This window comes from Nasonia vitripennis, chromosome 1 (assembly GCF_009193385.2).
Source record: "Nasonia vitripennis strain AsymCx chromosome 1, Nvit_psr_1.1, whole genome shotgun sequence".
NCBI classification, from domain to species: Eukaryota; Metazoa; Arthropoda; class Insecta; order Hymenoptera; family Pteromalidae; genus Nasonia; species Nasonia vitripennis.
The window spans coordinates 10,553,003-10,580,338 of NC_045757.1; the positions used below are offsets into that span (position 1 = coordinate 10,553,003).

Below are 27,336 nucleotides of genomic sequence, written 5' to 3' on the forward strand. Positions count from 1 at the left end.
CATGCGCGCGTTATTCGCGTGGCTCGTGAATTAATTAAATTAGCTCCGAATACTCGCCGAGTCGTCGCAAAGTGTTTTACCCGCAAGTTCCGTGGTACCTCCGTCAAAGAAAATTCAAAGAGCCTCGAGTCAACCAGCGCCGATTTCTATCTACTCCCCGCGAGAAATCGAATTGCAGCCACGCACGTCCGCGAATTCGACGCACGTATGAACAAAGTTACACTTCCCTTTCAGGGCTAGCTGACTGGGGGGAAACTCTATGGTGGACCGCGTCGCGCGAAATTGCCGCGACTGAGATCAAACAAAAACCGGCGGACCGACCCGCGCTCGCAAATGCCGTACATACGCCCCGACAAAGCTTCCAGTTAGTATGACGCTCGAGGTTAATTCGCTCTGGTCCGTGTGTCGTCGTCGTCGTCGTATCTCTCGCTGGCGCACTATGTCTAACCGCATTCGTTTGCCCCGTTAGCTGTAACGAGAATAACACGGGGCCGGGAATATTAGTCAGTTAGTCGACACCGCGGATGTAGCTTCTGCGCGTAGGATTCGGTTCAGAGGACAGTCGGACTGGACATTTTTGCGAAACCTATGTTTTGAGCATTTTTTGCCGGAAACTATATAGTGTTTTCAAAGAACTAACGAGAATGCACAAAAGCTAATGCATAAAAAGCTAATAGAGCGTTTGATAACAAACCGCGGAGAATTAAGTCATCACTCTCGCGGTGTACCGTAGCCGATATAGAGTTGAATTCCCCATCTCCCCGAACCACATAGACAATCGCCCTTTCTGTTACAGGCGTACATCTCGTGTGCCCTGGGAGTGCACAGGGTGGGCTACGTGATGATCTGCTTCGGCGTTGTGAATGCCGGCTGCTCACTGCTCTTCGGCTCGGTGATGAAGTTCGTCGGCAGGCAGCCGCTCATGGCCCTTGGCGCCGTTGTCCACGCGGCCCTCATCGGCGTTCTGCTCATCTGGCGACCACACCCGGACAGCTCCTACGTCTTCTACACGGTCTCGGGACTCTGGGGAGTCGGCGATGCGGTCTGGCAGACCCAAGTTAACGGTGAGTTCGACGATGCGAGCATCTTACTTATACACGTCCTCCGAGGGCCGATCCGTGTTTTTGGCAGAAATTTCAAGCTGTATTCGTGATAGGGGCAGGAACAAAAATATTCTGCAGTGCGTGCAAAAGTTGAAAAAACCGGATCCACAATCTCGCGCGCCGGACAAGATCGAAACGACACCCTAGATTACACGCCGGACGGAATGACGTCGGAGAGGCCACACGCATCCCGCGAGGTTTTCTATCAGAAAGAGAAAATCGCGATTTTTCACAAGACTGCGCGCCGACTTTCTCTGCTGCGCGAGTGTTATCGAAATAGCTGCGAGAGCTTTATTGCCCAAAGATCGCACTGATATTTCGCCGCATAAACAATCCGCGAACCGATATAATCCCGATGGCACGCTGCATCATACACGACTGCGCGCAGAGGAATGCGCCGGTCGATCGATCGAGGTCGGCATACTTACGCGGTTTGATTTTTCGCGTGCCGCCCGGCGACAGCGAAAGACCCGTTTTCGCGCAAACCGGATCTATAATACAAGCGTATTCGCTTCGTCCGACGGCTGTTGCTAACCCCCTTTTTCGGGGTGTCTGCGCGTATACTGCAGCTGGACACGTCGAAAGAAAGAGATTTTACGAACAGATCTGGTTTTCGGTCCGTTTCAAGGTCGTCGGGCACTGGAAACGCATAAATGAGTTTTTTCAAGAATGATCGATGATTCCGTCTAGAAAAAATAACCCGCGAAATTCGAATCTCCGACAGCGATACTCTAACAGTCTATATACTCGCTCCTCCTCATCAGCATTCGTCGAGGGACTGCAAAGGAAGCCTTTTCCTCTGCTCCGAACCTCCTCGGAAAAATAAATAAAAATAAATCTGCAGCAGCGACTCCTTTCCCGAGTCTACCGAGCGGAAAATCCTTCGTCGCGCTTTAATTGCAAAACGCGCGCGCGCACCGCCGGCTCACAAAGCGAATTCAATTCTGATACAATGCAGTGAGAGGGACACTCGAGTTGTATATACGCTGCGAGATTAGAAAGTCGCGCTGATGGAGAGACAAGTTCGCGCGCCTGCGTTTTATTACGAGCGGGAAGAACAGATATAGGTACGGCGTTTCTTTTTCGGCAGCGGCTATTGTAAGCACAATTTTCATTAAAACCCGGGCGTTAAACGGCGCGCTCGCATGGCTTCTAATTGCGCGAGGTACACAGAGCGGGAAGGAATCTTTCGTTCTCGTCGTCGCTGCGTTGCACTGAAAAATAAGTATAATTGAAAGAGCAGGCCAGGAGATTAAAATCATTCGCGCGCGCGCGCGCTTGTCAGTCAGCCCGACGAGCTCCTGGAACTCTCATTAGCATGAAATATTTCTCTCTCTCTCTCTCACCCGCACCCTTCGCTAAACGCGCCTCAGCTCGAGCGTGAAAACGTCGCACCTGCAGCGGCGCAAGTCCTCTCTCCCGCTTGATAAGCATACGCATGTGCGGCATACCTAGCCACCCGCGAGGCGAGCATTATACGTGTCGCGACGTTTTCCTCCTGACAGTCCCTCTCTCTCTCTCTCTCTCTCTCTCTCTCTCTCTCTCTCTCTCTTTTGCGGAGGAGAGAAAAAGTCAATATCACGGGAACATTCCGCGCTTGCAGAAATATAACTGTATAACCAGAGGCGGGAGACACGCCTAAGCAGCAGCAGCAGCCGGTTTCTCCCGAGGCACACGTGCGACACGATCTTTCTCTCGCACGAGACGTTCGTGGATTATGGGAGAATTTTTTTTTTCTTTTCGGGCAAAAAATCGATCTCCCTTTTTTCCCTCCCGGATGTGTCAAGATTTGTTTTTTACGACCAAACTGACCAAAGCTCTTGCTGTTTCCAGGTCTCTACGGCACGCTGTTCCGGCGCAACAAGGAGGCGGCCTTCTCGAACTACCGGCTCTGGGAGTCGGCCGGCTTCGTCGTGGCCTACGCCTACAGCACGCACCTCTGCGCCAGGATGAAGCTCTACGTGATGCTGAACGTCCTGATAATCGGCAGCATCGGCTACATAATCGTCGAGCTGCTGCACCGACGCAAACAGAAGCGACTCAAGGCCATCGCCGAGGATCCCAAGGCCGCCCAGGCCGAGGCTAACCAGCCGGAAGAGACCGACGACGAGAAGGACGACATCGACGATGACATAATCATCACTCATCTGTGAGGAGCAGAGAGCGACGAATCCGTCCAAACTGATATAATGTGCCGCGCTCGAGGAGCGTCGAGTCGTTTTTTATCCTCTCGCCGCATTGTCTCGCCAAGCTGTACAGAGCTATCGGTTCGCACACTTTATACCACACATCTATGACCAATCGCCGAATCCGGACCGATTGACGCACGCGCGCGCGTTTCATATACATTATCCACACACACACACACACACACACGCGCGCGCGCGCATGCACGCACACATACTTTGTGCTCAAGTGCCTTCTGTTTAATATCGGAGAACAAGGGTCCCGCGCGACCGATCCCCAGGACTTTCGTCCGCGGGATATCGCAGGATCGGTCAGCGTCCCCCTACGTTATATAGTTTCTTTTTGTACATATCAATATAGGCGCGAGTGAGAGAGTTCGAGGAACTTACTATATACATACACGTGCTGTGTCTTGGAACATGCTGCTGTCTACGAAGCGATATACACTATACATGGATGAATAATACAACGTGTGTCATGCGTGAAAATGAGAGACAATATTGCATAACGAGTGTGATTCGAGGGGCCTGGAAATGGCTGTGATGTGGAGGAGACGATTGACCTGCGCGTTCGGTTCCTCGGTTTTGCTCGAGACGTGTGTGGCCTACTTGTATAGATAACCTCACGGAAACCTTTTTACCCATCTCGACCAGTAACGATCTTTTACATGATGTACGAATCGACGAGTTGTCTTTTATACCACGAAAACGATGAATTCTCCGCTGGCAATTCAGCGCAGCTCGATTAGACTTTCCCTCTAATTCAGCGACATTGCCAAATCCACGCGCGTCATGCTGCTTTGTAAATTGCTGCCGCGCGCGCACTTGAGAGGATGCCAAGCTTGTATTATACGAATAAGAGAGAGATTTTTGCGTCTCTCCGGTTTCGATGGATATTTAGCGGTCGAGTTTCTCATATTCTATATCCTTGTTCTTGTTCTCGCGAGTCGAGTCGCTGCTTGATGTTTGACGAGACTGTGTAACGCGCGGATCTGTGCTGACTTGAGGTGTTGTTATCGAGGGCAAAACCGAGCGATCTCACGAAAGAAACGAACGGCAGAACGTATGTGTGAATAGGGAAAAAAAAGTGGACAATAGCGTGAATCTCATAATACGATTATTTTTGTATACATATCCGAGAGAGCATACATTACGAGAGACGAGCTGATAGCGCGGGGGACAGTACGTTGCGGAAAACAAATCCCCTGTATTTTGCTTCCTCGTTATATAGAATACGCCGCTGCGCCGCGTGTAACGAACTCCGATGTCTCCCGCGCTCTCCCGCCCTCTCGAGCTCCTTTTCCTCCATTATATTCCACTGTCTGTTATATTAGCCGCAATTGTAGCACGCACGTTCGATTTTATATATATATATATACATAGCTATACTATACTGTATGATCATTGTTATTATTACTATTGATATTACATACTATATTGTGTAGTCGTCGACTTCGGTGTTAAGAAGCCGACGAAAAATCTTGTACAGTACATCCCTCCTTAAAGGAATTATTGAATATTCATTATACATATCTGTTAAGGAAGACAAAAAAATTATAAGAGCGCACTGTCCTGAATTGTTTTAACGTTATACTTATACTTATATATACTTCTCTGTTCACTAGGTAATGAAATTCGCATTATGCATTAATAGACGTATAAAATGATGTTATACTTTTATTGTTTAGAGATGATCGATGATGCAGACGATTATTCGATAATTATGCGCTGCGTTATTATCGTTGGTAGTATTACAATGTAGAAAGCAGCTGCAGCAGCCTCTCGTTTGATGAATTTAGCCGAATCACGAGGACAAAATATAATGATATACGATGTATTGAATATACTTGTTGTCGACTTTTGATTGTATAATTTTCGCGGCCTGGACTATGAATGTATAACAAACACGATTGTACACATGTATTTGCGAGAGTCGCGAGATGTCATCGATTGTTGGATCGACACGGTTATGACTATTTTTACTATTGCCCTGATCCTTCCCATTTGATTGTATCACCGCTATATATATATTATTCCTTTGATTTTAGTCTTATTGTTGTCCTGTATTTGCGTTGTACCGAATCTTCCATCTAAGGATTTCATTGTTAATTATTTAGACGCGAAGTATTGTTATTATTATTATTATTTTAATTATTATAACTATTATATTTTCGACACCGTAATGTTATTCTAGAGCCGATTAAAACGAGTATCATTTTATTAAAAGTGAAAAAACAATTAGTGTCTTATTTTATTTAATCCTCGCACACACGAATGGTTATTATGATGGTAAGGGGGTTTTTAAATAACAAGTATATAGAGTTCTGTTCGAACAGGCTTGGAATTTATTGTTTACTTCACAATCGCTCCTCGATCACTTTATAAATAGAATGTACATAATTATATATATATACATATATATATAATGTCATTAAATATTTCATACAGTTCTAGTCTTTTTCGCTTTCGTTTTATCTTTTCCTATAAAAATAACGATCGTCGGTGTCGTTACTGTACAATAATAAATGTGCTTACACGGGGTAGACTCTCCATTATTTTTTTATATTTACAGTAATCCTCCAAAAACCGAGAGAAGAGTTTTCGATTCTCTATTTGTGTATAATAATCGACGGCAGACATTTCGACATCGCAAACCATCGTGCGTGCACTTGTGTTATAAGCGTTTTCGGAAAAACAGGGGAAAAAGAAACGGTGCGATCGGACACCTCTGTACCGGCGGCGAATCATTTCGCTCTTACACATTAACAACAATATGCGAATACAAATTATTTTTACTTTTCTATAATATCGTGTGCTTTAATCTTCACGACAATCAATCGCAAGATTTGAATTTCAACAAATTTTTCATCCAGAAGGCCACAAAGTGCGAGCAAAGCGAAAAAACAAACCAAGATTGGCTTTTTCAATAGATCCGAAACGCATCTTACAAGAGTACATTACACTTTTACTTCTTAAATAATTTTCTTTTATACTCTTAAGTCGCTTGCTTGAATTTCTTGTATTCTTCAGTTCCTTTTTCTTTTATTAGGAAGGTCCATTCGATCTTGCAAAACTGTTATTCCGCTTAGAAAGGCTTTCACAGGCATCCGACGTTTTTTCTTTTTTATTTAAACCTACCTTATCGTATTTTCCTATAGATTTACAAACGTAAACGCATCGCTTTTTCTTTCTTTTTGTACAATTCTTATGAACTCGGTGACGACAGTGCAATGAACATCGTTTTATTTCTTGTTCTCGTCGAAACCGTTTTTTTGTACGTCCATTACGATTAGGAAAAACGCCACGTCTACGGAGTTTAAACGATTTTTCTCTCTCTCTCTCTCTCTATAGGATAGCGACGATCATTTCGGCTCAAATATATTTAACAGACTCAGATAACATTAAATAAGAAACTTTTTCACGAGCCAAGCAACAGTCAAACAGCAGGTTTTTCTTTCTACTCAGTATAAATATTCATTCTCCAAGCTTAAATTATTAAGTTTCGCAACATGACTCATAAAGGTAAAGACGGAAAGAATGTATACGTTTTAATACAGAAAGTATAATTGAGTTAAGTTACGATTTCCAAAAAAGAACACGAAATACAAGTTATAATAAATATAATCATAAACGTGACTTAAACTTTATCAGTCTTTCATTTGAGAAGACTAATTATCCATATAGATTATATAAGAACCCACAATAATTTAAAAACTAAAAGGGTATTTGTGTATTCTGACGGACAGAACAGGAACAAACATTACTCTTCTGTCTACGAGTTTTTTTTACATGGTAAACAAAACCGCATTACAAGTATTTCTTTGTTTCTAAATATTTATATTTCCTTTTTTGCTCTTTACTTTAACCATTTTATTACAAAAAGAACTCACTTGAATCAGCGAGCCTTCGTTTTCTCGTTCCTGAAGATTACGTATTTGGCAATTTGACAGATCGAACTATCGAACAGCTGAAAACTAGTTATCATGAGGTATCAGTGTCAATAAATTTAACGAAAGCATAGGGCAAAGAAATGATTGGAATTACAAATTTACAGGCTAGAGATCATGCATCGAAAAAATCAACTATCCAAAATCAGATTTAAATTGAGATAATGACGTTCGAACATGTAGCATCTCGACTACGATGTATACCTTTTGTCGTTTTCTAAAAATCCTAGTTTATACACACTATGGAAAAACAATGGTTCCTTTTACTTTTCATTTCTGTCAGCCTTTTATGTACTTTAATTACTATTATATTACTATTATTATTTTCCTATTTCATTTTAAAGGGAACAGAAGACATCTCATTAATCGAAATATCACATGAGTTGTCGACTTGTCGACTTTACGTATATGGGGTTTTGTTCGTTATACTTGTAAATCTTGCTGATGTTGCTGCTCTTGATTGGCACATATGACAACTTTTAAGTTTGCGTATGAAATGGTAACATAATTCTCGCTATACGTGCATTCATAGTAGCAACTAGGAATGCTTTTTATAAATTCTGGATATTCGCGTGTTCACGTGCATTGTTTCAATGAAAAGTCGTTCTTAAAGCAATTAAGACCATTAGACATGCAGTAAGTGTAATAAACTTCAGAATACCGAAAAAACCATTTATCCAATATAATACGTAATTGCTTTAAGGCAAACAATTTAATAATTACATGCAAAGTTAGTTTTATACTTCATAGATGCTACGTGAACAATTGTCGCTTAATCAAGGGAAGTCAATGCTATTATCGCGTCAAAGAGGGACAATAACTCCATACTAGCGAATACGGGTAATCTCAAATATTTACTCACTAGCGCTTAATTTTTGATCTGAGTATTAGCATTTTTCAGTTAACTTTTCACGACACTTTTTGTTACTTCGCATTACATGTACGTTGAATATCTGCACGACCGCCAGGTCGATTTACTAATTGAACACTTGGATTGCCTCGCTCTGCAAATCCTCACCGTTGACTAGTTTTGCTCTACCTTAACTTTGTAATGTTATTTTATTATTTTGCTTGACTTTTATGTTATTAATTTTTTTCATTTTGATTCCGCGCCGAACGAACAATTATCAGTCAGTGCACACTTTTTACTGCGCTTCGTCTGCTAATATACACACAGAAACAAACTGGCTAATATTATACGCGAGATGCAGATAAACATTACTATCGACTTCAATCATCTTTCTACGTATACTCTTTTATTTGGCAAACGGATTTATGATGACTCGATTAATATTCTAGCATGTGGCTTGTTTATTCTTTTTCTGTTTATCAGCGATGTGTTGATGCATTGTATTGCGATATCAGCTTAACCAGTTCGTAAATAGAGGTATATAACTGTTTTGATATTGAAGACTGATTTCTAAAAAAAATATTGCCATTAGTAAACAAAGACAAATATTAATAAATAAAATTATTGACGTATGATTTTATTTTTAATGTACTCACTCGAACGCAAAACTGTTGGAGCTTGTTGGAGTTTTTCGCGTACCGAATTGTTTTGTCCTTTACTCGAGCAGGCACGAAAGGAATTCCATACTTTCATTTCCCTCAAGCTGTAATAAGTAATTTCCCTTTTGTTCTCCAAGTTATTTCCTGTTGAGAAATACAAAGTATTGTTTGAATGAATTCTTATGCATTTGTCTAATACGAATGAAATATTTCAGTGAATAAATTTGCAGGACTTGTAGTTCAAAGAGAATATCTGATAAATGTACTACAGGAATTCAAGACAACTAATTAAATCTCAACATGTTTTCTGAGAAAATAATATGCTGAGATAGTTGAAATAAATGAAGATATGGTTTACCTGAAGAATCTATTAACCAGGTTTTCTTTGACGCAAGCGCAGTACCTAGACGATAAACAGGAAAAAAACCAAAATGAATACATAAACCCAATTGTATTTATAGCACTGCGTGGCTTGAATCCGGGTTTGAGACACGCTCATCTGTGGCATAAGTAGTACTTTCTGGCACCGTACTTGTCACCCTCGCTCTGTTTGGGTAACCTCAAGGTGCCAGAAAGAACTGCTTAAGCCACGGTTAAGCGTGTCTTGGCGGATTTAAGGCAGGAACTGTTATAAGATATTGTACGATACGCGATGTCTCTAGTGACATTTGTATCGCAATGTACTATTTTACAATAAAAACATCATGTTAACTGGATGATTTTTTTTTATCATAAAAATCTGAGTTGTTTTAGATTAGTCAATAAGAATTATAAAAAAGTTATTTTAACCATATGGGGACTCAGATTTTATAAGATATTTTTGTTTTCTAAAAAAAGTCATCAAATAAAGCTCTGGATTTTTATCTCACCTTAATCTATATCTATAATGTTGTTTAAAAGCTTCAATAGTCGACAGAAACTTTAATATACGCGCGCACATTTCTAGCGATTCTATGTACAAATAAATCTTATTCGTATAAAATAAAATAAAAAAATAAATAAATAAAAACGATACACCATCGGTCTATAGTCGCGCCCGCCAATACTTGAATCACGGTAAGTCATATTTCTTGAAAAAAATGAAAGGAATCGCGATTCGCATGTATCAGTTTACTTTTGTTTAGGTACTCGAGTTCAACGCCAATTATTTCAACAACGAATGCCTCTTAACTTAATATACAATGGCATTTTTCGTAAGTTTAAAATTTAAGACTCAAATTTTCATAGCATTAAAATTCATCTTCATCAGTCGATCAGCTTCATCTTCATAGTGTAGAGTAAAATCTTCTTATCTTCGAACACGCAGTAAAATCTTCGTAATCTTCGAGCTCGCAGTGGTTTTCTTCCTTAACACTTACTATTTACAACATGGGGGATACTGATGTCTTCTACGGCACAATTATGTACAAACATTTTTCGGTGCAACACCGCACAACCCTCGAGAGAGACTTTAGCTTGCCTTTGTCGTCGACCATCGATTGGTTCTCTTCTTTTTACGCTTGCCGGACGGATTGCACTCGGTATCGACCTCGGGATACACGTAGTTCACCGTAGGAACAACTCTCCTCGAGCTCCTCGTTTGTTTGGCCCCGTCGTCCTTGGATTTTCTCGATTTCTTCGGGGCGCTCGCACCGCTGTTTTCGACTTCTTCGTCCGTTGAGCCTACTCTTTTTTTCTTGTTGCTGCTCTTCCTCGGAAAACAATTCGGGACGTTTTGATGGTTGATTTTGGTGTTCATCGTTTTTTCCTTTCTTCCCGCTCGACTCTTCACTGGCTTTTCCATCGCTGATGTCACTTCGATAACGGCTCCGAGGTCAAGTGGCGAATTATTACCCTGCCCGTCGACGTCGGCTATGGACATCATCAACTCGCCGGGATAAATTGAGGAAACTGCTTTGTTCTTGAGCGGCAATCCCCCTTCTCGGTTACCGAAATCCATTGACATCCTCTGGGCTTTCAATCTCTTTTTGAGCGGTAACGTGCTGTCAAGTTGCTCGAATTTGCTCACTGCTTCCTTCTTCTCTTCCATCATCTCCTCCGGATGCTTTCCGTCCAGCCAATTTTTCTCTAAACTACTAGTAATTAATTGATCATCGTAGAGCTTGGCTACTGCATCTGTCAGCTTATTATTTCTCTTTTCCTGGACGGCTGAGTTCATTTGTACTGTCTGCGTTGCATGGGCCTTTGGAAGGTAATAATCCACGTGCTCGTACCTGCTGATTATTTGTTTCGCTTCTCCGACTTGCTCTTGATGCTGCTGCTTGCCGTCCAGGAGATGTTTGTCTTTGCCGGAGTGCATCTGCTCGTCGTAGAGTTTGGCCATCATGGCTGCATCCGTCTTTTGCTTGCTCCTCTTCTCCTGGACGGACGAGTTGGTTTGTACTGATTGCGTCGCGTGAATTGCTGGAAGGTAAAAAGGCAGTGGACGACAGTAGGCGCAGCTGACGCACGCGCAACCCGTCGACGGATGGTGGATGCTTGGATATGTACAGTAACTACCAGGTGGTGGCACAGGATAACCGCCATAGTGCAATTCGTAGCCCGATTGATTCTGAAGTTTCGGATCGTCATGGCCGATGAGTGCGCCGGATTTTATGTCTGCGTAATCTGGATCTGGTTTGATACCTCTGACGCGCTGGCCAACGTCGTCGGGGTCGTACTTGATTGAAATGCCTTGCTGACAGCACTTGGAATCCTCGTATTCTGCCAATTTCGATGAATCTTCCTCGTCGCTGTTGTAGTTTATCTTGCTGTTGCTCAAATTATCGACCGCGGCCTTGTTGATGATGTAGAGATTGCTATTCGGCGACTTTTGCAGTAACATCACCGTCTCCCCACTGAGAATGACGTTAGCGTTGTCGTTGCTTTCCAAATTGCTCTGAATCGTTTCTTCGATAATGTACGAAAGCATTTCCGACGACGTGTCCGGCTGCTGCTGCTTGATGACGGTACTGGAAACTGCGTCGCTGGAAGAGACCTCTACCTGAAGAGCAACCTTGCCCATGGAATCCTCCGGATACGTTTCAACGATGTGACTAGCGACTGACTTCATATCTTCCTCTTTGGGTTTCTGTTGCAGGCTGGTATAAGGTTTGACTTTAATCTCGCTCTTCTTACTCGTACTGATTCGTTGCTGAGCCGAAACACTAGCTAACAGAGTCAAACCGTCGATGTCAGATTCCGGAATGTCGTAGTATCCGTTGGATGTGACGGGCACTTCGGAACTGCTGGCTTCAAACCGCTTCGCGCTGGTGTTCGTGTTGCGGTTCTCATGACTTGGACTGTGCTTCGCTTTGACATTCTCGTTAGTTACAGTTTTATAATCTTTTTTATCTTTTGACTTCCCCGTCGGAGAATGACTTTCATTGATACTCGATAAACTTCGCCTCTCCTTCGTCAATGCTTGTTGTACTTTCTGTTCACTTGGATAATTATCAGTCTTTGTTGAATTGAAATTGACAGTTTGGTTCTCTACCATCTTCTTCGGCTCGGCTTTCTCAGCAACGACAACTGGCGCAACAGCAATCGCGTGTTCGCGAATCACGGAAGAATTTTGCGTTGGTTTTTCTCCTTTCGACGAGCTTTTTTCCTTCGCCGCGTCAGCGTTCGGCACTGTACTGTCAGCTGACTGGTTGTTGTTTTTCAATGAAACATCAGCATCGTGCAAGGCACTGACTTTCTCTTCCTCTTTCTCCGACATTAAAGCTTTTGACGAAGTGACAATAGCGGAATCCGAAGCTTCGATGTTCATCAAGCAATCGTCTTCAGTAATTGGCTTCTCGCGCGAGTCACATTTTTCAGGAATGCTGTCGCTATCGTAGCCAACGCGTCTGGATGACGTCAAGAAAATAGGCGGACTAGATATTGGCTTTGTTTTTGAATCCGTTGGCTCGACGAAATTGACGGTTTGTTCGTTCGTCAGGTTGCTATCGGATTCCGAATTCTTTTCCGTGTTAGGGTACGACTTTGATTCGAGCTCCACGTCCAGGGATTCACTGGATGATCTTCGAGATGCATTTTTTAATTCCTCCTCAAAAATTTGTTCAAACTCCCGTTTTTTGAGCTTCCTTCCGGCATCTCGTTCTATCTTCAGTGCTGCTAAACGCCTTGCATCTTTCACTTCTTCGAGCCAGTCGATACCCTTTCGTTTCTTACGTTTGACGATCTTCGTTACCTCCTCATCCGTCAAATCAATGAATGCTATATCGTCTAATTTTTCTTTCAGCGTTTTGTTCTTTCGAGGAACCGCTGAATTGTTGGTCTTGTTATTTTTTACAAGATTACTACGACCGGTAGAACACGGCGTTTTGCCATCGTTAATATTCAATTTCGCGAAAGGAATGTTCATTACATTTTTCAAAGAACTAGACTTATCAATCGAACTAGAACTTTTAGAAAACTCTTTATTTACAGACTCTACTTTATTGGTTTCGGAGGTAATGGTACTTTTCAGCTAGAGAACAGATGTCAACGTTTATTATGGGCCATCGTACGTATCAGGCTTAATTTTATGGCTATAGCAAATATCACTATACCGATCAGCAAGCAATGTTGATTTTCATGGACTAAGAATTGATGAAAATGAAATCAACATTGCCTTTCAACATCTATAAATGATCAAATTAGTAAAAAAAAAAAAAAAAAAAAAACACCTAAAATTAAATTAATGTAATGTGATGTGAACATTTATTCTAGAAGTACGAGTCGCAAGCTCCCTTTGAAAAATCAGCGAAAGACAAACACAACTCGAGTATAATGTGATTAAACGAACACATACCCTCTGATCTCTCTCAGAAATGTCGTCAGCAGCGGGGCCCGAGTCAACCTCCTCGGCGTTCCTGCACCGCCTGCAGATCTGTACAAACTTGGCGCAGGCCTTCCTCAAGTCGAATTGTTGACACAGGTAAAACCTGGTAGTCGGAGCCTCCGGGAGACCCGCCGACGTTGCAGCAGACGGTAAAACTTCTGCGAGCAAAGTCGCAGGCAAGTTGTCCGGGCGGTCGCCCAGAGACGTAAGCGCGCTCACGTTGATTTGCCTCCTGACAGCCAGGTTACTGTGGACTTTCTTCCAAAGCCTGTAGACTAGGAGATAGCGCACGTACATGACTTCTGTCTCGGGATTAGCCGGGATCAGTCGTAAGATTTTCCTGCCGAGAAAAAACGTCGAAATTCGAGCAACTGGCTTGCGTGATACGGTTAAATTTTATAAAAGTGCGCATATTCGCGCGCATAAGCGAACATAATCATGATCGAGAACTTACGAAATCACGACATCCAGTATCTGGCAATGCGTTTCGTTCATCAGCTGAACTTTCATCAGTGTATCCAGCACGTGCTCCGTTGATTTTTCTGCAAAACAAAGAGGAAAGCTGCTCGTACTGCAAAGATCGATGGGGAAATTCTCGCTTAATCAGCTCTGTTTCGCGCGACACTCGCAAACGAGACAGTACGTATAACTGATTGGCTGCAGCGCGACGCCAGATTTGCGTGCTGGCTTTTGGACCATCGAACCAGCAAGCCTCTGGAGCGCAAACATTGCAACGCACACTTACCGAGATACACGAAGAGGCAGGAAACGAGCTTCGCCGAAATTTTGCTGCTCTGCGGTTCTGCATCTCGCTTTGACGCGACCAGCTCCAGATCTATGTACATTGCCAATAAGTCCGACATGTGTTCCAGGTAGACTGCGCGATTTTGATCCTGTGCGAGGGGGAAAGGAGCGAGCGTTAAATCAAACTTAAATGTCAGACGCGAAATAACAAGTTTCTTCCGAGCAACGGTCAGCTGAATTCTAAACTGGTTTGTCGCACAACTGTAAAATTTTGCCGATAAAACCGCCAGCCCGCCGAAGAAATTGTTCTAGTGCTGTTTTTTACCTGTGGCTGCTCCAAGCGATGAAAGTACACGAACAACAGCAAAGCTTCTTTAATGAGCTCCTTCAATTTCGCCGCTCGGGACGACTTTTTATAGCAGTCGTTAACGTTCGAGCTTACGTTCCTGCAATTAAGGAAGAGACGCGAGCTGTATAGTCTGTTTCATTTGTTATTTTAGGCTGTGTATTTCATATTTTTTAACGCTATATAATTGCCAAGTTTCATTTATTTTCAGCCTAGCATAAATTATGCAACACTTTCCAGACTGCAGGCGGAAAGTGCAAAAAGTAATCAAGGACAGTAAAAAAGACAGCAAATTCTCTGATTAAAAGAACTTAAATTAAGATCTGGTAATTAGTTTCAGAGCGCAACAGTACACAACTTTACAAGTTACTATACTATAACTTTATCACGTTACTTAATCAATAAACTTGATTATTAACTGGGCAAGTCTAAAACTGTAAAGTGCGCTTTTACTTTTACAAAGACTTTGTTAGGCGGTTATTGCATTACCTTTTGAAAAATTTTATGAGTTTGATTAAAGCTGATGAATCACCCGGCATAATCGATGAGCTGCACAGCCTTCGGAATTCCGACATCCAGGGAAACTGTATGTCAACGTTCGCCGCCTTTCTCTCGCCGGCGCCTAATTGTTCGTGTTTGCTCATTTTGCTGTCTATTGCTTGTACTGAATCTGCCAAAACAATAAGAACTTCATTTGAAATCGAACGGTAAATGCTTAATTATATAGTGAAAACTACATAAATTTAGTAATTATGCGGTGCTTAAATTTATTTAATAGACTATTCTTAATCCCTCTCACATCAACTTGAAATACATGCTTTAAGCTTTACAAAATTCAAAGCAAGATCTTATAGCAAACTATACATTATTACAAAAATCATGAAAATCTATTTTATTTTCATGTGTGACTTTCTTTACCACGGAGTATTCCTGCAATGTGCCGCATATATTATGAATACGCTAAGAATTCCGCAGGGATAGTTTGCATAGTTTTAAAACCGACGTCAAATTCTTCGAAATAAAAGTTTGATCTAAGTTTTCATTAGAGATTCTAATATGAGAGAGAAAAGTCTACTACAGCTAAATATTTGCTGTACAGAGAGTTGATTACTTCAATTTAAGTTTTTAAATACGTTATAGTATCCACGGAGGGTTACTCAAGTGCTTCATCTTTTGTTGTGCACGCGAAACAATCATAGCAAACAATTGGTAACTTCCTCGGAACAGAGTCATTAAAGCGTGGGTCCTCGATTCAAAAAGAAAGCAACGTTTGAAAATTCAAAATGGCTGAGGCGTCCTAACGGACTTTTCTTCAAAGGAGCGGTCCGCTTTCCCCGCCGGACATCGCCATTTAAATGGGAATCTCCGGAAGTTCGACAACTGAACCGCAAAATATTGTAAAACGTGCCGTTTTCAATTTATATCAATTTTGGCTGATTAAGCGCAACTTTCGCAGCAAGCAAATGCCATGAAAATGACAAACAAACGATTCTACTTTCCGATTTCTGGAGTGCACAAAAACAGCTTGAAAACCGCATTGATTATTGTTCTACGCCTAGAAAATATAATATTCTACTGACTTTACACCACCCTTACATTAAGCTAGGTAAACGCACACAGTAGCACACCCACGCATCGTCGTCATTCTCTAATCAATAACGAGCTATCTCTCTCTTTGAATCAAAAGCAGCCGTTACAGAAAGTATAAGGCCGCACAAATAAAAGCAAACCGAAGAAAGTAACGCCCGAGTCTCTTTCTCCCTAAATTTCATTACACTCATCACACTAATTCTCTCTCTCTCTCTCTCTCTCTCTCTCTCTCTCTCTCTCTCTCTCTCCGTACCCAACATATTTCTCGCATTCGCTATACAAACTCTCGTACGTCACTTACTCATAATCAAAACACTCTTCCAGCAGCAGTAGCAGCAGCAGTTTTAGTTGCACGAGTCCCTTTGTGCGATGTGTATTTCCAACGCAATACTAAACACACCCCTTGCGCGCGAGCGCTTGTTTTGAATCCCTCCCTCGGATGCTGCAGCGCACTCACACACACACGACAAACCGTATAAAAATAGTGACGCCGCTTTTAGATATAGGGAGCTACAGCGTGTACACGAAAGTAAAACACAGGCGTACTCGCACATCAGCCGCCGCCGGTCGAGCGTCTAGGCTGCTTCCTCGGCGACGAACTGAGAGCGTCTGTGCGGCCGGCTTGTGTTGTAAAAGTGTGCTGCGCGCTGCTGTAAGCCGAGAAGGTTTTCCTGCCTCTGGTGTGGTAAAAGAGACACGCGGCGCGTTATACGGCTGCCTTTCATATTATATGGGCGCAGGAAAAGCGCGCGCGCGCGCGCATGCACGCCGACATCTGCCCTAACCTAGAGGCAGGTGCTGGGCTGCAACCGGAGAGGGGCTGGCAGGCCCTTATATATTGACGAGGGAAAGCGAAGATAGAAAGAGGGGGGAGCGGAGAAAATTCTGCCTGGAAAAGCAGCCTTCCCTGAAATGCCTGCGTACGTGTGTACCCTCTGTGTTTTTGTGCCGCACGCCATGTGCCCGACGAGAGAGAGAGAGAGAGAAGCCGGCTATATCTCGATGGCTTTAAAAAGTATTGATCCTTCGTCTCTCTCTCTCTCTCTCTCTCTCTCTCTCTCTCTCTCTCTCTCTCTCTCTCTCTCTCTCTCGCTGTTCTGTTTGAGGGGCTGGAATTGCACTAGTGCGTATATGGGGATTAGCCGAGGATTTTCACAGCATCGGTCTGCGCTCAAAAGGCCATGCCTGTCTGAGGTAGGCAACTGCTCGAGAGTAGAAACAGAAAAGTTGTAGGATGCGTACAGTTTCAAGGACGCGCATGAAGACGAGAGCCATATTTAAAGGGAGGATTACACTCGACCTGTCGATGTATATTGGATGTAGAAGTTTAAGGAGTGCATTTCATAATTAAGGCTATAAACTGTAAATAACATTTTCTTAAGTTTTACATCCAAACAGATTTGATTGTACAAAATATTTTTCAGTAACTAGTAATGCAGTTTCTTTCGCCAATATTTAATTGCGGACACATAGGCTGCACTAAGGGAAAAATCCCGTTGAAAAGAAAAGAAAGTCGAAGAAATTGCTTGTGCAAATGCGGGATATAGGTGTGAATACTATTTTTTATAGCACACAAGACGCGTTAAATGAGTAACCTGTTTTGCCGCCCAGAAGGTATAAACATTGCATTTTCAAAAAAAAATCACACTTCTTCAGTTTGCGTAAAAAAGCTTCATTTCTTTATAACTTCTCGTAACAACACGTGAACACCCTTTTTTGAGTTTAGCCTGCATGAAAAAAAAAGCTAAATTACAATTTAATTAAACAGGAATTCGTGAACATTAATGTCAACGGCAGGTTAAATAGTATTAATGCGTATAAAAGGGCCTCTGATGTATTTAGTGACAGCGTTGATTGAAACGAAGCATTCGGCTATGTCAAAGAATTTTGTACATATAGCTGCAACGACACCGATGAAACAACATCGCGCATCAATCAAACGTTTAATTATTCCAGCGCATAATTTCCGCAACAAGCTTGTAATCTATACTAGAACGGCACGGTATTGTTGTAACGTACGAAATGAAAAATTCATTGCCGTCATTATGAATAAAACATTTGTATACGTGTGCAGTGTGCACGCACTAAAAATTTTGTATTTTTAAGAATGAACATATCATTAAGCTAAATTTAGTATTCTTATTTTTTTTTTTTTTTGTAATTTGTGATTAAGTACGGATACGCGAGGATGTCAATTAATATAGCTTCCAAATGATTTTACCAATTTAATTTAATAAAGAAAGGGAGGGTTTATTACAAATTATAAAGGAACAAGCGGAACGCGTAACATTTGTTCCGTCTATTATGGCTTAACAAATTGAAAATTTATTCGATTGAATTAATTAGAGAAAATGATAAGCATAATCATTAACGGTATCTTTACGCTTCTCGACTTAATTTTTAAATTTTTATAAAAGATATCAATTTTCTTTACGAGGCCTAGATAAACTCATAAACTGACTTTATAATTATGGTTATTATAATTTTTATAAGGTTGTGAAATCAGGTAGTGGAAATTGGATTATGCGAAAATCTTGCAGTACTATATTAAGCTCTAAAAACATTTTAGATTTATCTATAAATATTAATTACACCTTAAGCGAATCATACATATCACAAAATCCACTTATTAATTATGCCTCACTTTTTATAGAGATATCCTTAATCAACGCTACAGCGAGTTTCTAAAGCAATGCAAGCTATAATCTCACTGCTACTTTAATGACACTTACACAAAACTAGTACTTTCAATTTTCTGTCAAGATTACTAATTCTTGATAATTAACCTTTCACAAAAACAAGTGCAATTTTTGTCAATTATAACTTGTTGATATGATATGCACTGTTCACAAAACGCCACATTTTTAAAAGCTCAAGAATTTGCGCATTTCACTGCTTGTCTACACACATTTTACAATCTCACGTTGAAAAAGTATTGAAATCCACCACAACACTTTAGTTTGATTATTGTTCACATCTTTAAATAAGAAGCCAAATCTTAAAGAAAGTCTAGCAGAAAATTTGTTCAACTATATGAATGTCACAGTATACGAAAGATGACTTTACAGAAAACTATGCTACACTATGTAAAAAGTACTCTTAAGGTTAACAACCTATCAAATACTCATTTAGCTTTATTATTCAATTGAACATGCAAGCTCGATGTGTACTTGATCATGCATGACTCTCTCTGTCTCTCTGGTAAATGCTCCATCACTCAGTACTCAGTATCACAGAGAAAACTAAAGTATTACAGAAAACCAGGAGCACACACAGAGGCAAAAATTGAGTCTACATAAAGTAAATACTAAGTTACTATAGCCCATAATAACAAAATAATAGTAACATAAAGTAGAAAATCATTACGTGTCCGTATTTGACACGTCCCAAGAAGACAGTACAAAGTTTCATTTATTTACAAAAGTCATCTTCCTTATTTAACTTTTACTTTTTTGTTGAGAAGCGATTTACTTGTTTAAAAATACAGCTTTTACTCGTTTCTCTCTCGTTTTCTTTTGCGGATAAAAAGTTGCAGACCTCATTGTTCGATGCTCTTGTATAATGCAACTCATAATACACGAGCTTCAATATGATTTAATTCTGTATATGAACTGTCTATTCGCGGCGAACAATTAAACATTCATAAATTAGGTAATCAACAACTCAGTTAACACTAATAAACGGGTATTCGCATGAATTTAATCAAATGATAAAGTTTCCGCATTCGCCAGTTTTATACGAGATCAACTTGTACTTATGCTAATTTTAGCAAGCCATCAAAAAATGTACAAGTTTTTCGAACGGTCGAACATTTCACCCGGCGTTATGAAACTTGAGAATGAGTATTTTATGGATTAGGGTTCATAAAACGTTCGCACAAAGTGCGCTTTTGCATCGGGTGTCACTCTCTCGCGCGATGTAATAATTTCTATTCTACGCAAAAGCCTCGATTAAAAGCTGAGATGCGCCAAACGTCGTAAAGCAAGCCATCCCAAGCAATTACGCCTGCAATCAATACCGGCTCACACGAGCTCTCATCGCTCTTTCAGCGCAAAAAGTAGCAGCAATCCCTGACCGACGGCATCGCCACGCGCGAGGAGGCATCGTAAAAAATTCTCTCTTTCGGCGCATCCTCAACTCTCTCAAGATTACCGCGAACTTTTCTCTCCCCGCGTTGCAACCCTTAGCATTCAAAAACTTATAGCCCCTATCTCTTGCAGACTGCATCTGCATCTTGTGTGTGTGTGTGTGTGTATACACACACACGCGCGCGCGCGCGTGGAGAGCGCGTAGATTGCCCGAGACACCGGGAGAGGAGGAAGCGAGTATTAGCCTGAGCCTCTGATGCGAGAGGCCGGCCAGAGTAGCGCATAATAAAACGCGCGGAGGCTCGGCGAGAGGAAAAGACGGGGGGATCCCAGAAAGTGCACGAGCGAGAAATCCGGGCCGGCGCGGAGAGTTCGTCTGCTAGCGCCTACCCCCCGAGTGAGCTGGCGCGCTAGAAAGAGAGACTGAAGGGGGCGAAAAAAGGGGGGAGACGCGAGAAGGATCGTGTCAACAAAAGGCCTCGTCAGTCGTCGTCGGCTTCGCTAGTCTCGGGCCTGAAAGAACGCTCCGGAAATCGATCGTCGCCTTCGCCAGGCCTACCTCTCTTCTCTCGCTCTGTGCTCTTTCTAAGGCTTGTGCGCGCGTGGGGACGCCGGCGAAAATGTCTAACAAACCGCGTGGCCTCGGCGCTGCTACTTATGATTCTTCTCTCTCCAACCCCCAGCGCATATAAGTGCTAGGGTGTATTGGGAACAAGAGCGCGGTAAATTGCGCCACTCGAGACGACTGCGAGCGCAGCGATGAAAATTTTAAGGAAAGAGAGAGAGAGAGAGAGAGAGAGAACATGTGCATAGTAGCCGCAGTAAGCAGCAGCGATAATAAGGCTGTAAACAGGGTCGCGTAATTTGCCGAGCGTGGGATTGGCGCGAGGGAGACGGCATTACGCGATGCGTGGAATCCGAGCTATATCGGAACGGGAGATTCCAATCTGGCTTCCGGTATGATTGCGCTTCATAAATCGTATATATGGGAGCGACGCTGACCGTTTGATTCGCTCTGATGGCGCGCGCTCGGGGTACTCGTAAACTATGAAAAAGCCATCCATTTTTCAAATCGTAAACAATCCCTCTCATGCGGCCGACAACGTGCGAACAAAAGGAGATAGACGACTCTCGCATTCCTCCCACCCTAATCGGCTTTTTCTCCACCCAAGCGAGGGGTACGCGCGCAAGTACGCATGTGCGACTCGAGGAAGAAAAAAAAATAGGCCAAGCAAAAGCGAGCAGCGCAAAGTAAAAAGGGAAAGCGACTTCGATCCTCACCTGATGAGTACCTCGTCGTCACGGAGGAGGGGGAGGAGGAGGCGGAAAACTCTCGACTGGTCGAAGCGGCTCGTCGCTGCTGGAGCTTGGGCTGCTGCGGCAGCTCGACGACGCACCCTTTCCTCTCCATCCCCGCGTGTGCTCTCGTCGGCTCCTCTGTCTCTCTACCTCTCCCTCTCTCTCCCTCTCTCTCCCTCTCTCTCGTTCTCTCTCACGTACGAGCCGCTTGTAGCATCTGGCGTACACCCAGCACAACGCGCACTCTTTTATTATCTGCCGTGTGTGCTATTATAATTTTTATGTATACACACTGATATCGGTATATAGAGCGACTCGTGGGGGGCGCTTGCGAGTGCGTGTATACGGAGAAGACACGCGTGTGTATCCTTATAACGTAAAAACACAGCGATCGACGAGGGTACACTCTGTCTCTGTCTCACGGCGCGTGCAGAGTTGGAGACAGGAGCGCGCAGTTCCCGGCGGCGAAAGAGCAGCGGCAAGAGACGACGACAACGACGCGACGCGATTCGAAGGACGACTGGCGACGTTGCTGGCGCAGGACTGCACCGCATGCGGCCTGCGATCAGTTTCGGAGCAGAAGATAATGTGCGGAGCTACGCGACCGGGAGAGCGGCGTTGGCGGCGTTGCGGAGCGGCGGACGCGGCCCGCAGCAGCCTGCTCCGCTCACGGCAACGGCCATATTGACACTGACGCTTGGCGCGGCGACCGTGCGGGGTCGCATGTACATTCCTCTCGCCGCTATCGGTTCTGCGCAGCGCGCAGCACTGACCGCCGAGTCCCCCACCAGCGCGTCGAGACGCCGTTTGGGGGTTATGTTGGCAGAGAGAGGGAGAGAGAGAGAGAGAGAGACGACGGCGTAACGGAAGGTTAGGTAGGTGTCGCTGTGTTCGTGTATACCTATATATGCACGTGTATAAAGCGAGCGAGACGGACGATGAATCGACAGGCCTACGCGCGCGTCTTACGTCCTTATCTCGCGTTATATACTTATACTTATACGACAAATGCTGCCGCAGCGGGCGTGGATCGGATTTGTGTGCGCGCGAAGACTACGACTATTATATCTACAGCTGTGCAGTCTTGCTCTCCGGCTCTCTCGCTCTCCACTGGATCGATCCTGGGGAGAGGGGGGGGACGTGCCGCGAGAATTAGTGAAGGGCGATTCTTTCAAAAAGAGTCCTTTTTCGAAAAATCGATTCTCAAGAATCGCCGATTCCAGAAAAAGAATCGAAGAATCGACCAATTTTTATTAATATGATATATAATATAATATAATATATATCATATTATATTAATATTATTATACTCTTTAATAACTACATGATTTTTATAAAATTATAAATTGATAAAAAATTTTGATATTTACATTTATATTTGTTTTATTTGGAAAGTATGATTTTACAATAATATTTCCATTTAATACAGTTTTATAGATGACTTTTCTTTATTTTGACATGTACGCACAATTTTATGAGAAATGTTTGTTTTGCGCTTTATTCGACATCAAATATATCTCTTCACTTAGATATACATTTCCCGACATACGCCAAAAAAAGTATTATTGACAAACTCTTTTAATCAGCTTTTGCAAGCGATAGAGATTAAAATAAAGCCTTGACTCTTAATTTGTATTTTTTTATTTTAATTTTTTATTTTTCACTTAAAATAACACCGAAAAAGAATCGATTCTCGATTCCCAGTTTCAAAATAATTGAGAATCGAGAATCGTCAGTAAAAAAGAATCGGTCGATTCTTACAGGATCGAATAGAATCGCCCATCACTAGCGAGACTCATTGCGAATCGTGCACGCGACGTCCGTGCGTGAGGTGAGGGAGAGTAATGCACTTACGCGAGGATGTGTGCGGGTGATGCACACGCCGAATATTTGATTTTATGAAGGACGTTAATTTTTCAGGTCGGCTTTTTTCTCCGCGCCTCTCCGATGCAGCGCCACGCCAGGATTACGGATGTCAAGGTATAATAACGACGCGAGAGCCGGCGACGTTCTATATACACTGCACCGGCTACTTAACTTCAGCCGTTGTTTACTCTTGCTAATGATGATTGTGTCTGCTTTCCAGATGATGGCTCTTTGTTGTCCTTTCTGCGCTGATGATCGCTACTGTCGAGGCGGAAAGTACAGGATGTCGTACTCATTGCACTGATGCTGAAGGTAAGCGCCTTATCATTTTCTTTCGCGTCTGATCGCCATTTTTTGTATTTTCGCGTCACTTTGGCGAAAAAAAATACGCTCGACCGAACATAACCTATACAGCTGTATTTTTAAGGGGCGTTTCACGCGTTTTTTGTTTTGTTTTTTTTTTAATGAGGGATCGAATCGTAAGCTCCGAAATACTGCCGAAGAAAACGCGGAAAAAGAATTACACAAGCATACAAGCACTTCAAATCCCCGAGATTGTCCGGCTGCGGAATCAATACAGATAAAACTCGGGAGAAGATTTTCCAAGTAAAAATAAGCCTCAAACCGAGCATGCGAATCGATTTACCTCCGAGTTCGAAATTGTTGCAAGGTTATATCCCCTCGCGCGGTTTATCCGATAAAAAACAAAAAATCTCCTAATTATTGTGGGATCGACCTTGTTTAAAGAAAGGTCGGGTGAAAATTACAAAGCGCATACGAAGTATCCGATAAATCAAAAATTAGAATTTCAAATAATACGTCTCATCCGTCTTCTCCGCACAGGCAAGCCGCCGCCGTTTTAGCTTCTTCCGCGAATAAATATAAGCTCCTCGCTCGCGCGTAAAAACTTCTTTGTTCTATCTTACGCGATGCACGAAACGTCGCAATAAATACCTGCGTCTGGCAGGTGGGGGTGTAAATTTTCCCGCTCGTTTCGGTGCTTTTTCTTTCTCTCCGGCGTATCACGCGACACCGCATCTATCCAATCGCGTATATACTTCTTCCGTCCAATTCTCTTCGAAGCGTCCGCTCGCGCACTCGGGGGAGGTCGGTTTCTCGGCGCCGTCCCTTGGATCATGAAAATTCGAAATCGAAAGAGCTGGGAAATCAATAAGACGCGCGCGGATGAAAAATGGAAATTGGCTGCGACGAGTCTTGAATTTTCGGAATTCGGGAGGAGACGCGCGCTTGTAAAGTGTACAATTTTCTTATACGGCCAGGAGGAATATATGTAAAAATTTGAACGATGGGGGGCGGATTAGGTTTGAATGGGAAATATCGTCGAGTCAGATTCCATCAACTTATTACGTCGCTCAGAAAAGTTGCTGCGAACGTTTATACGTATGTAGACGAGCGCTTTTGTGCGTACACCGAATAAGAGTGCGCAAACGCTCTGAACTAGCGTCGAAACCCTTTTAGAGGTAAAAAACAAATTGGCTTTCCATACACAAAGCGCAAACTCACCCGCAACTCATCAATCACCAGGCGCATGGTTCTTTCAATATTCCGCAGCAAAATTGCGGAAAATAAAGTGAAAATGAATATATTCATTTAGAAATTTGAATCGTCATAGGCAAGAGCTCGCGAAGATTGATTGCGAATAACCCGCCGTGCAAAATAGCATCGCGATACACACTTTCGACGGTTCGCTTTGTTTTCAAAACGAAACTTTCCTCGCATTTCCTGAAAAATTCTCAAAAAATGTCGCATCATCTCCGAGCAAAGCTATACACGCTCCACTGCACTGTACGCACATCTGGCGACCCTCGCGTCGGTTTTTCTCCCGATACTTCGCGTGTATACGATCCACCCTCTCTGTTTATGCATTACTCACGCTCTCTTAACCCGCGCGCGCACAGTGGCAGTGGCTCCTCCTTAGCGAGCTTTCGAGAGAGAGAGAGAGAGAGAGAGAGAGAGAGAGAGAGAGAGAAAACGCAAAGAAAAAGACGCCGATTCTGCTCGTAAATCAAGCCGCTGCTCATTTCTTCGGGCCGCGCTGCGGCTGAATTATTCCGCGGCCGCGCCAGATGAATGGACGCCGAGTTTACCTGTGCTCTTTTTATACGCGCCACCTACGACCAGATACTTACGTTGGCAATGCCGGCGCGCCGTCTTTTTCGAGGCGCTCTGGCTGCTTTTGTTTTATATACTCAGGCCTTTTTTCAACTCTTCTCCGCCACTAGGACCTGCGCGGCTGTCTGCTGCGGCGCAGCCCGGTTTTTTTCGACGAGGGGATGTACGTGTGGAGAGGGTTCTTTGCGCTGAGAGTGCGCGCATACAAGTTTTTGAATGGCTCGCATTGTGAAGATAGCTACGGATTTTTTGTGTTCTCTCAAGTTTCGCATGTGTACGTTGTACGTGTACAATCGTCGAAAATACTTGGTCGTATAGTACTGCAGCGGAGTGAATGGTGTGCATTAATGTAAATTCATTTTTCCCTAAATAACGAACGATACTTTCAGAGACGACTCTCGTATAATTCTCGTATATCAGCGAGAATCCCCTCAATTATACCATTACGCGGATACAAACTGCGTCGATAAATCGCGCGCGAGGCAATTATTTCCATTATACAAGCGGGGATGAGGTCGCAGACCCCCCCCCCCCCCCCACACACACACACACACGCGGGGTTCGTCTTGCGGCCGGCGCAAAAAGGCTTTTAATCCGGCGCAGCGCCGCCTGACGTTGCAATTTTTAATCCTTATCTGGCGGACGAGCTCGCGCGAACGGGCATAAATTCAAGAAAACCCATTCCTCTCGCGGATTCGTCGACCCGCGCGCGAAACTTTCAAAGAGAAATTAATCCCTTTTTACCTGTGCGCATAACGAGACTCGCCATCGATTCGGGGCGAGAGACTAAAAGAAAAAAGAACTATCCAGTAGTGCGCATAACGCGCAATTCGCTTTCAACCGAAGCCCGCTGCGACGAGAGCGCGCTGAAAAAAAGCGAGTCCCGTGTATACGGTTGGCCAATTTTTCAAATATCGTAAATTTCTGCCAGGCGAGTGGGCGCAGGGAAAAAATTCCAAATTCTGTTGCGCGCCCGTGGCTAGGCGGACAAAAGCGAAAAATTCGCGAACCTCCGCGTGCCAACCGAAGCGAAGACTATATAGTGACTATAGCACAGCTCAAAGGATGGCTCAGGTCGTGGAGGGAGGCGGTACGTCGCCGGCCAATCGCGAGACGTCGACCGGCGAACCGGCCAATGGTATACCTCTCGCAATTATAGGAACGACGGGACGCGCGTAACTGTACACATGTAGCCTAGAGACCAGCGGCATATACCATATGCGCCGCGGCAAGGATGTATGGAAAAAAGAGCGGAGTGTATATAGCGGGCGGAGGTCGATGCGCCGTTAATTCCGATTTCCGTAATAAGTCGGCTGAGCTGTGTATACGTACATACGATTTGGAACGTTAACGCGCAGTGCGATACCGGTCCCTCGGGAGCCGGCATGTTATACCAGTTTATTATGCGCGATATGCGAGTCCTCTGCTTCGCCGAGAACTAATATGCGGGAATGCGATAGTGGTGCGTGCGCGTTCGATTTTACGAGAAAAACACGCGGTACACTCGGCGAGTTTATGCGCGCGGCGTGAGCTTTTAAGCTTTTTTAGCATCGCTCGATAAAAGCAGCGAGAAGCGACGTTTGCTTCGTTCTGTCGTGTACCGCGTAATGTTATGAACAATCGTCTGCACAAAGGGGAAGCTTCTGTTCTCGGAATCATTACGCGAGAGTGATAAATCAACACACGCGCGAATTTCGTCGTCTTTCGACAGCGAGACT

At 43.4% G+C, this 27,336-nt stretch overlaps 3 protein-coding genes across 12 annotated transcripts in view; 2 read left to right on the plus strand and 1 right to left on the minus strand.

Moving 5' to 3' along the window:
* Window positions 1-5,527, plus strand: part of LOC100118721 (UNC93-like protein) — a 64,253-nt gene extending 58,726 nt beyond the window's left edge. For all 3 annotated transcript variants that reach the window (XM_003424966.5, XM_001602569.6, XM_016988482.3), the window contains exons 5-6: window positions 797-1,064; window positions 2,937-5,527. In XM_003424966.5, the coding sequence (XP_003425014.1) occupies window positions 797-1,064; window positions 2,937-3,256 (588 nt within the window). In that variant the 3' untranslated portion in view covers window positions 3,257-5,527. The remainder of the gene's footprint in view (window positions 1-796; window positions 1,065-2,936) is intronic.
* An 84-nt stretch (window positions 5,528-5,611) lies between these two features.
* On the minus strand, window positions 5,612-22,306 carry LOC100678462. 4 transcript variants are annotated; one of them, XM_003424965.5, is made up of 10 exons: window positions 21,602-22,306; window positions 15,132-15,312; window positions 14,622-14,742; window positions 14,298-14,445; window positions 14,007-14,094; window positions 13,523-13,892; window positions 9,615-13,198; window positions 9,104-9,148; window positions 8,743-8,889; window positions 5,612-8,656 (listed from the first exon to the last, which is right to left on the minus strand). In XM_003424965.5, exons 1-7 carry the CDS (start codon window positions 21,729-21,731, stop codon window positions 10,196-10,198), a joined length of 4,041 nt encoding a protein of 1,346 aa, XP_003425013.1. In that variant the 5' UTR covers window positions 21,732-22,306; the 3' UTR covers window positions 5,612-8,656; window positions 8,743-8,889; window positions 9,104-9,148; window positions 9,615-10,195. The 4 variants fall into 4 exon arrangements, with proteins under 4 accessions (XP_003425013.1, XP_032455464.1, XP_032455470.1 ...); XM_032599573.1 differs by having other exon boundaries at window positions 9,104-13,198; XM_032599579.1 differs by lacking the exon at window positions 21,602-22,306 and adding an exon at window positions 16,534-16,825 and having other exon boundaries at window positions 9,104-13,198.
* A 126-nt stretch (window positions 22,307-22,432) lies between these two features.
* Window positions 22,433-27,336, plus strand: part of LOC100679558 (beta-4C adrenergic receptor) — an 87,556-nt gene continuing 82,652 nt past the window's right edge. Inside the window, exons 1-3 of one of the 5 annotated variants that reach the window (XM_031926071.1) lie at window positions 22,433-22,494; window positions 23,540-23,599; window positions 23,706-23,797. The gene's annotated coding sequence lies outside the window, so the exon portion shown is untranslated. Of the gene's footprint in view, window positions 22,495-22,572; window positions 23,798-27,336 lie in introns of those variants that run through there. The other 4 variants (XM_031926072.2, XM_031926067.1, XM_032599599.1 and 1 more) reach the window with 4 other exon arrangements.

What these genes read in the sequence shown, in the direction of transcription:
- LOC100678462 (XM_003424965.5), bottom strand. Translation starts at nt 21,731, where the DNA reads ATGGAGAGGAAAGGGTGCGTCGTCGAGCTGCCGCAGCAGCCCAAGCTC. An exon ending in CTCATAAAATTTTTCAAAAG is followed by an intron (nt 14,743 to 15,131) that starts GTAATGCAATAA and finishes CCTTAATTGCAG; the next exon opens with GAACGTAAGCTCGAACGTTA. An exon ending in ATACTGGATGTCGTGATTTC is followed by an intron (nt 13,893 to 14,006) that starts GTAAGTTCTCGA and finishes TTTTCTCGGCAG; the next exon opens with GAAAATCTTACGACTGATCC.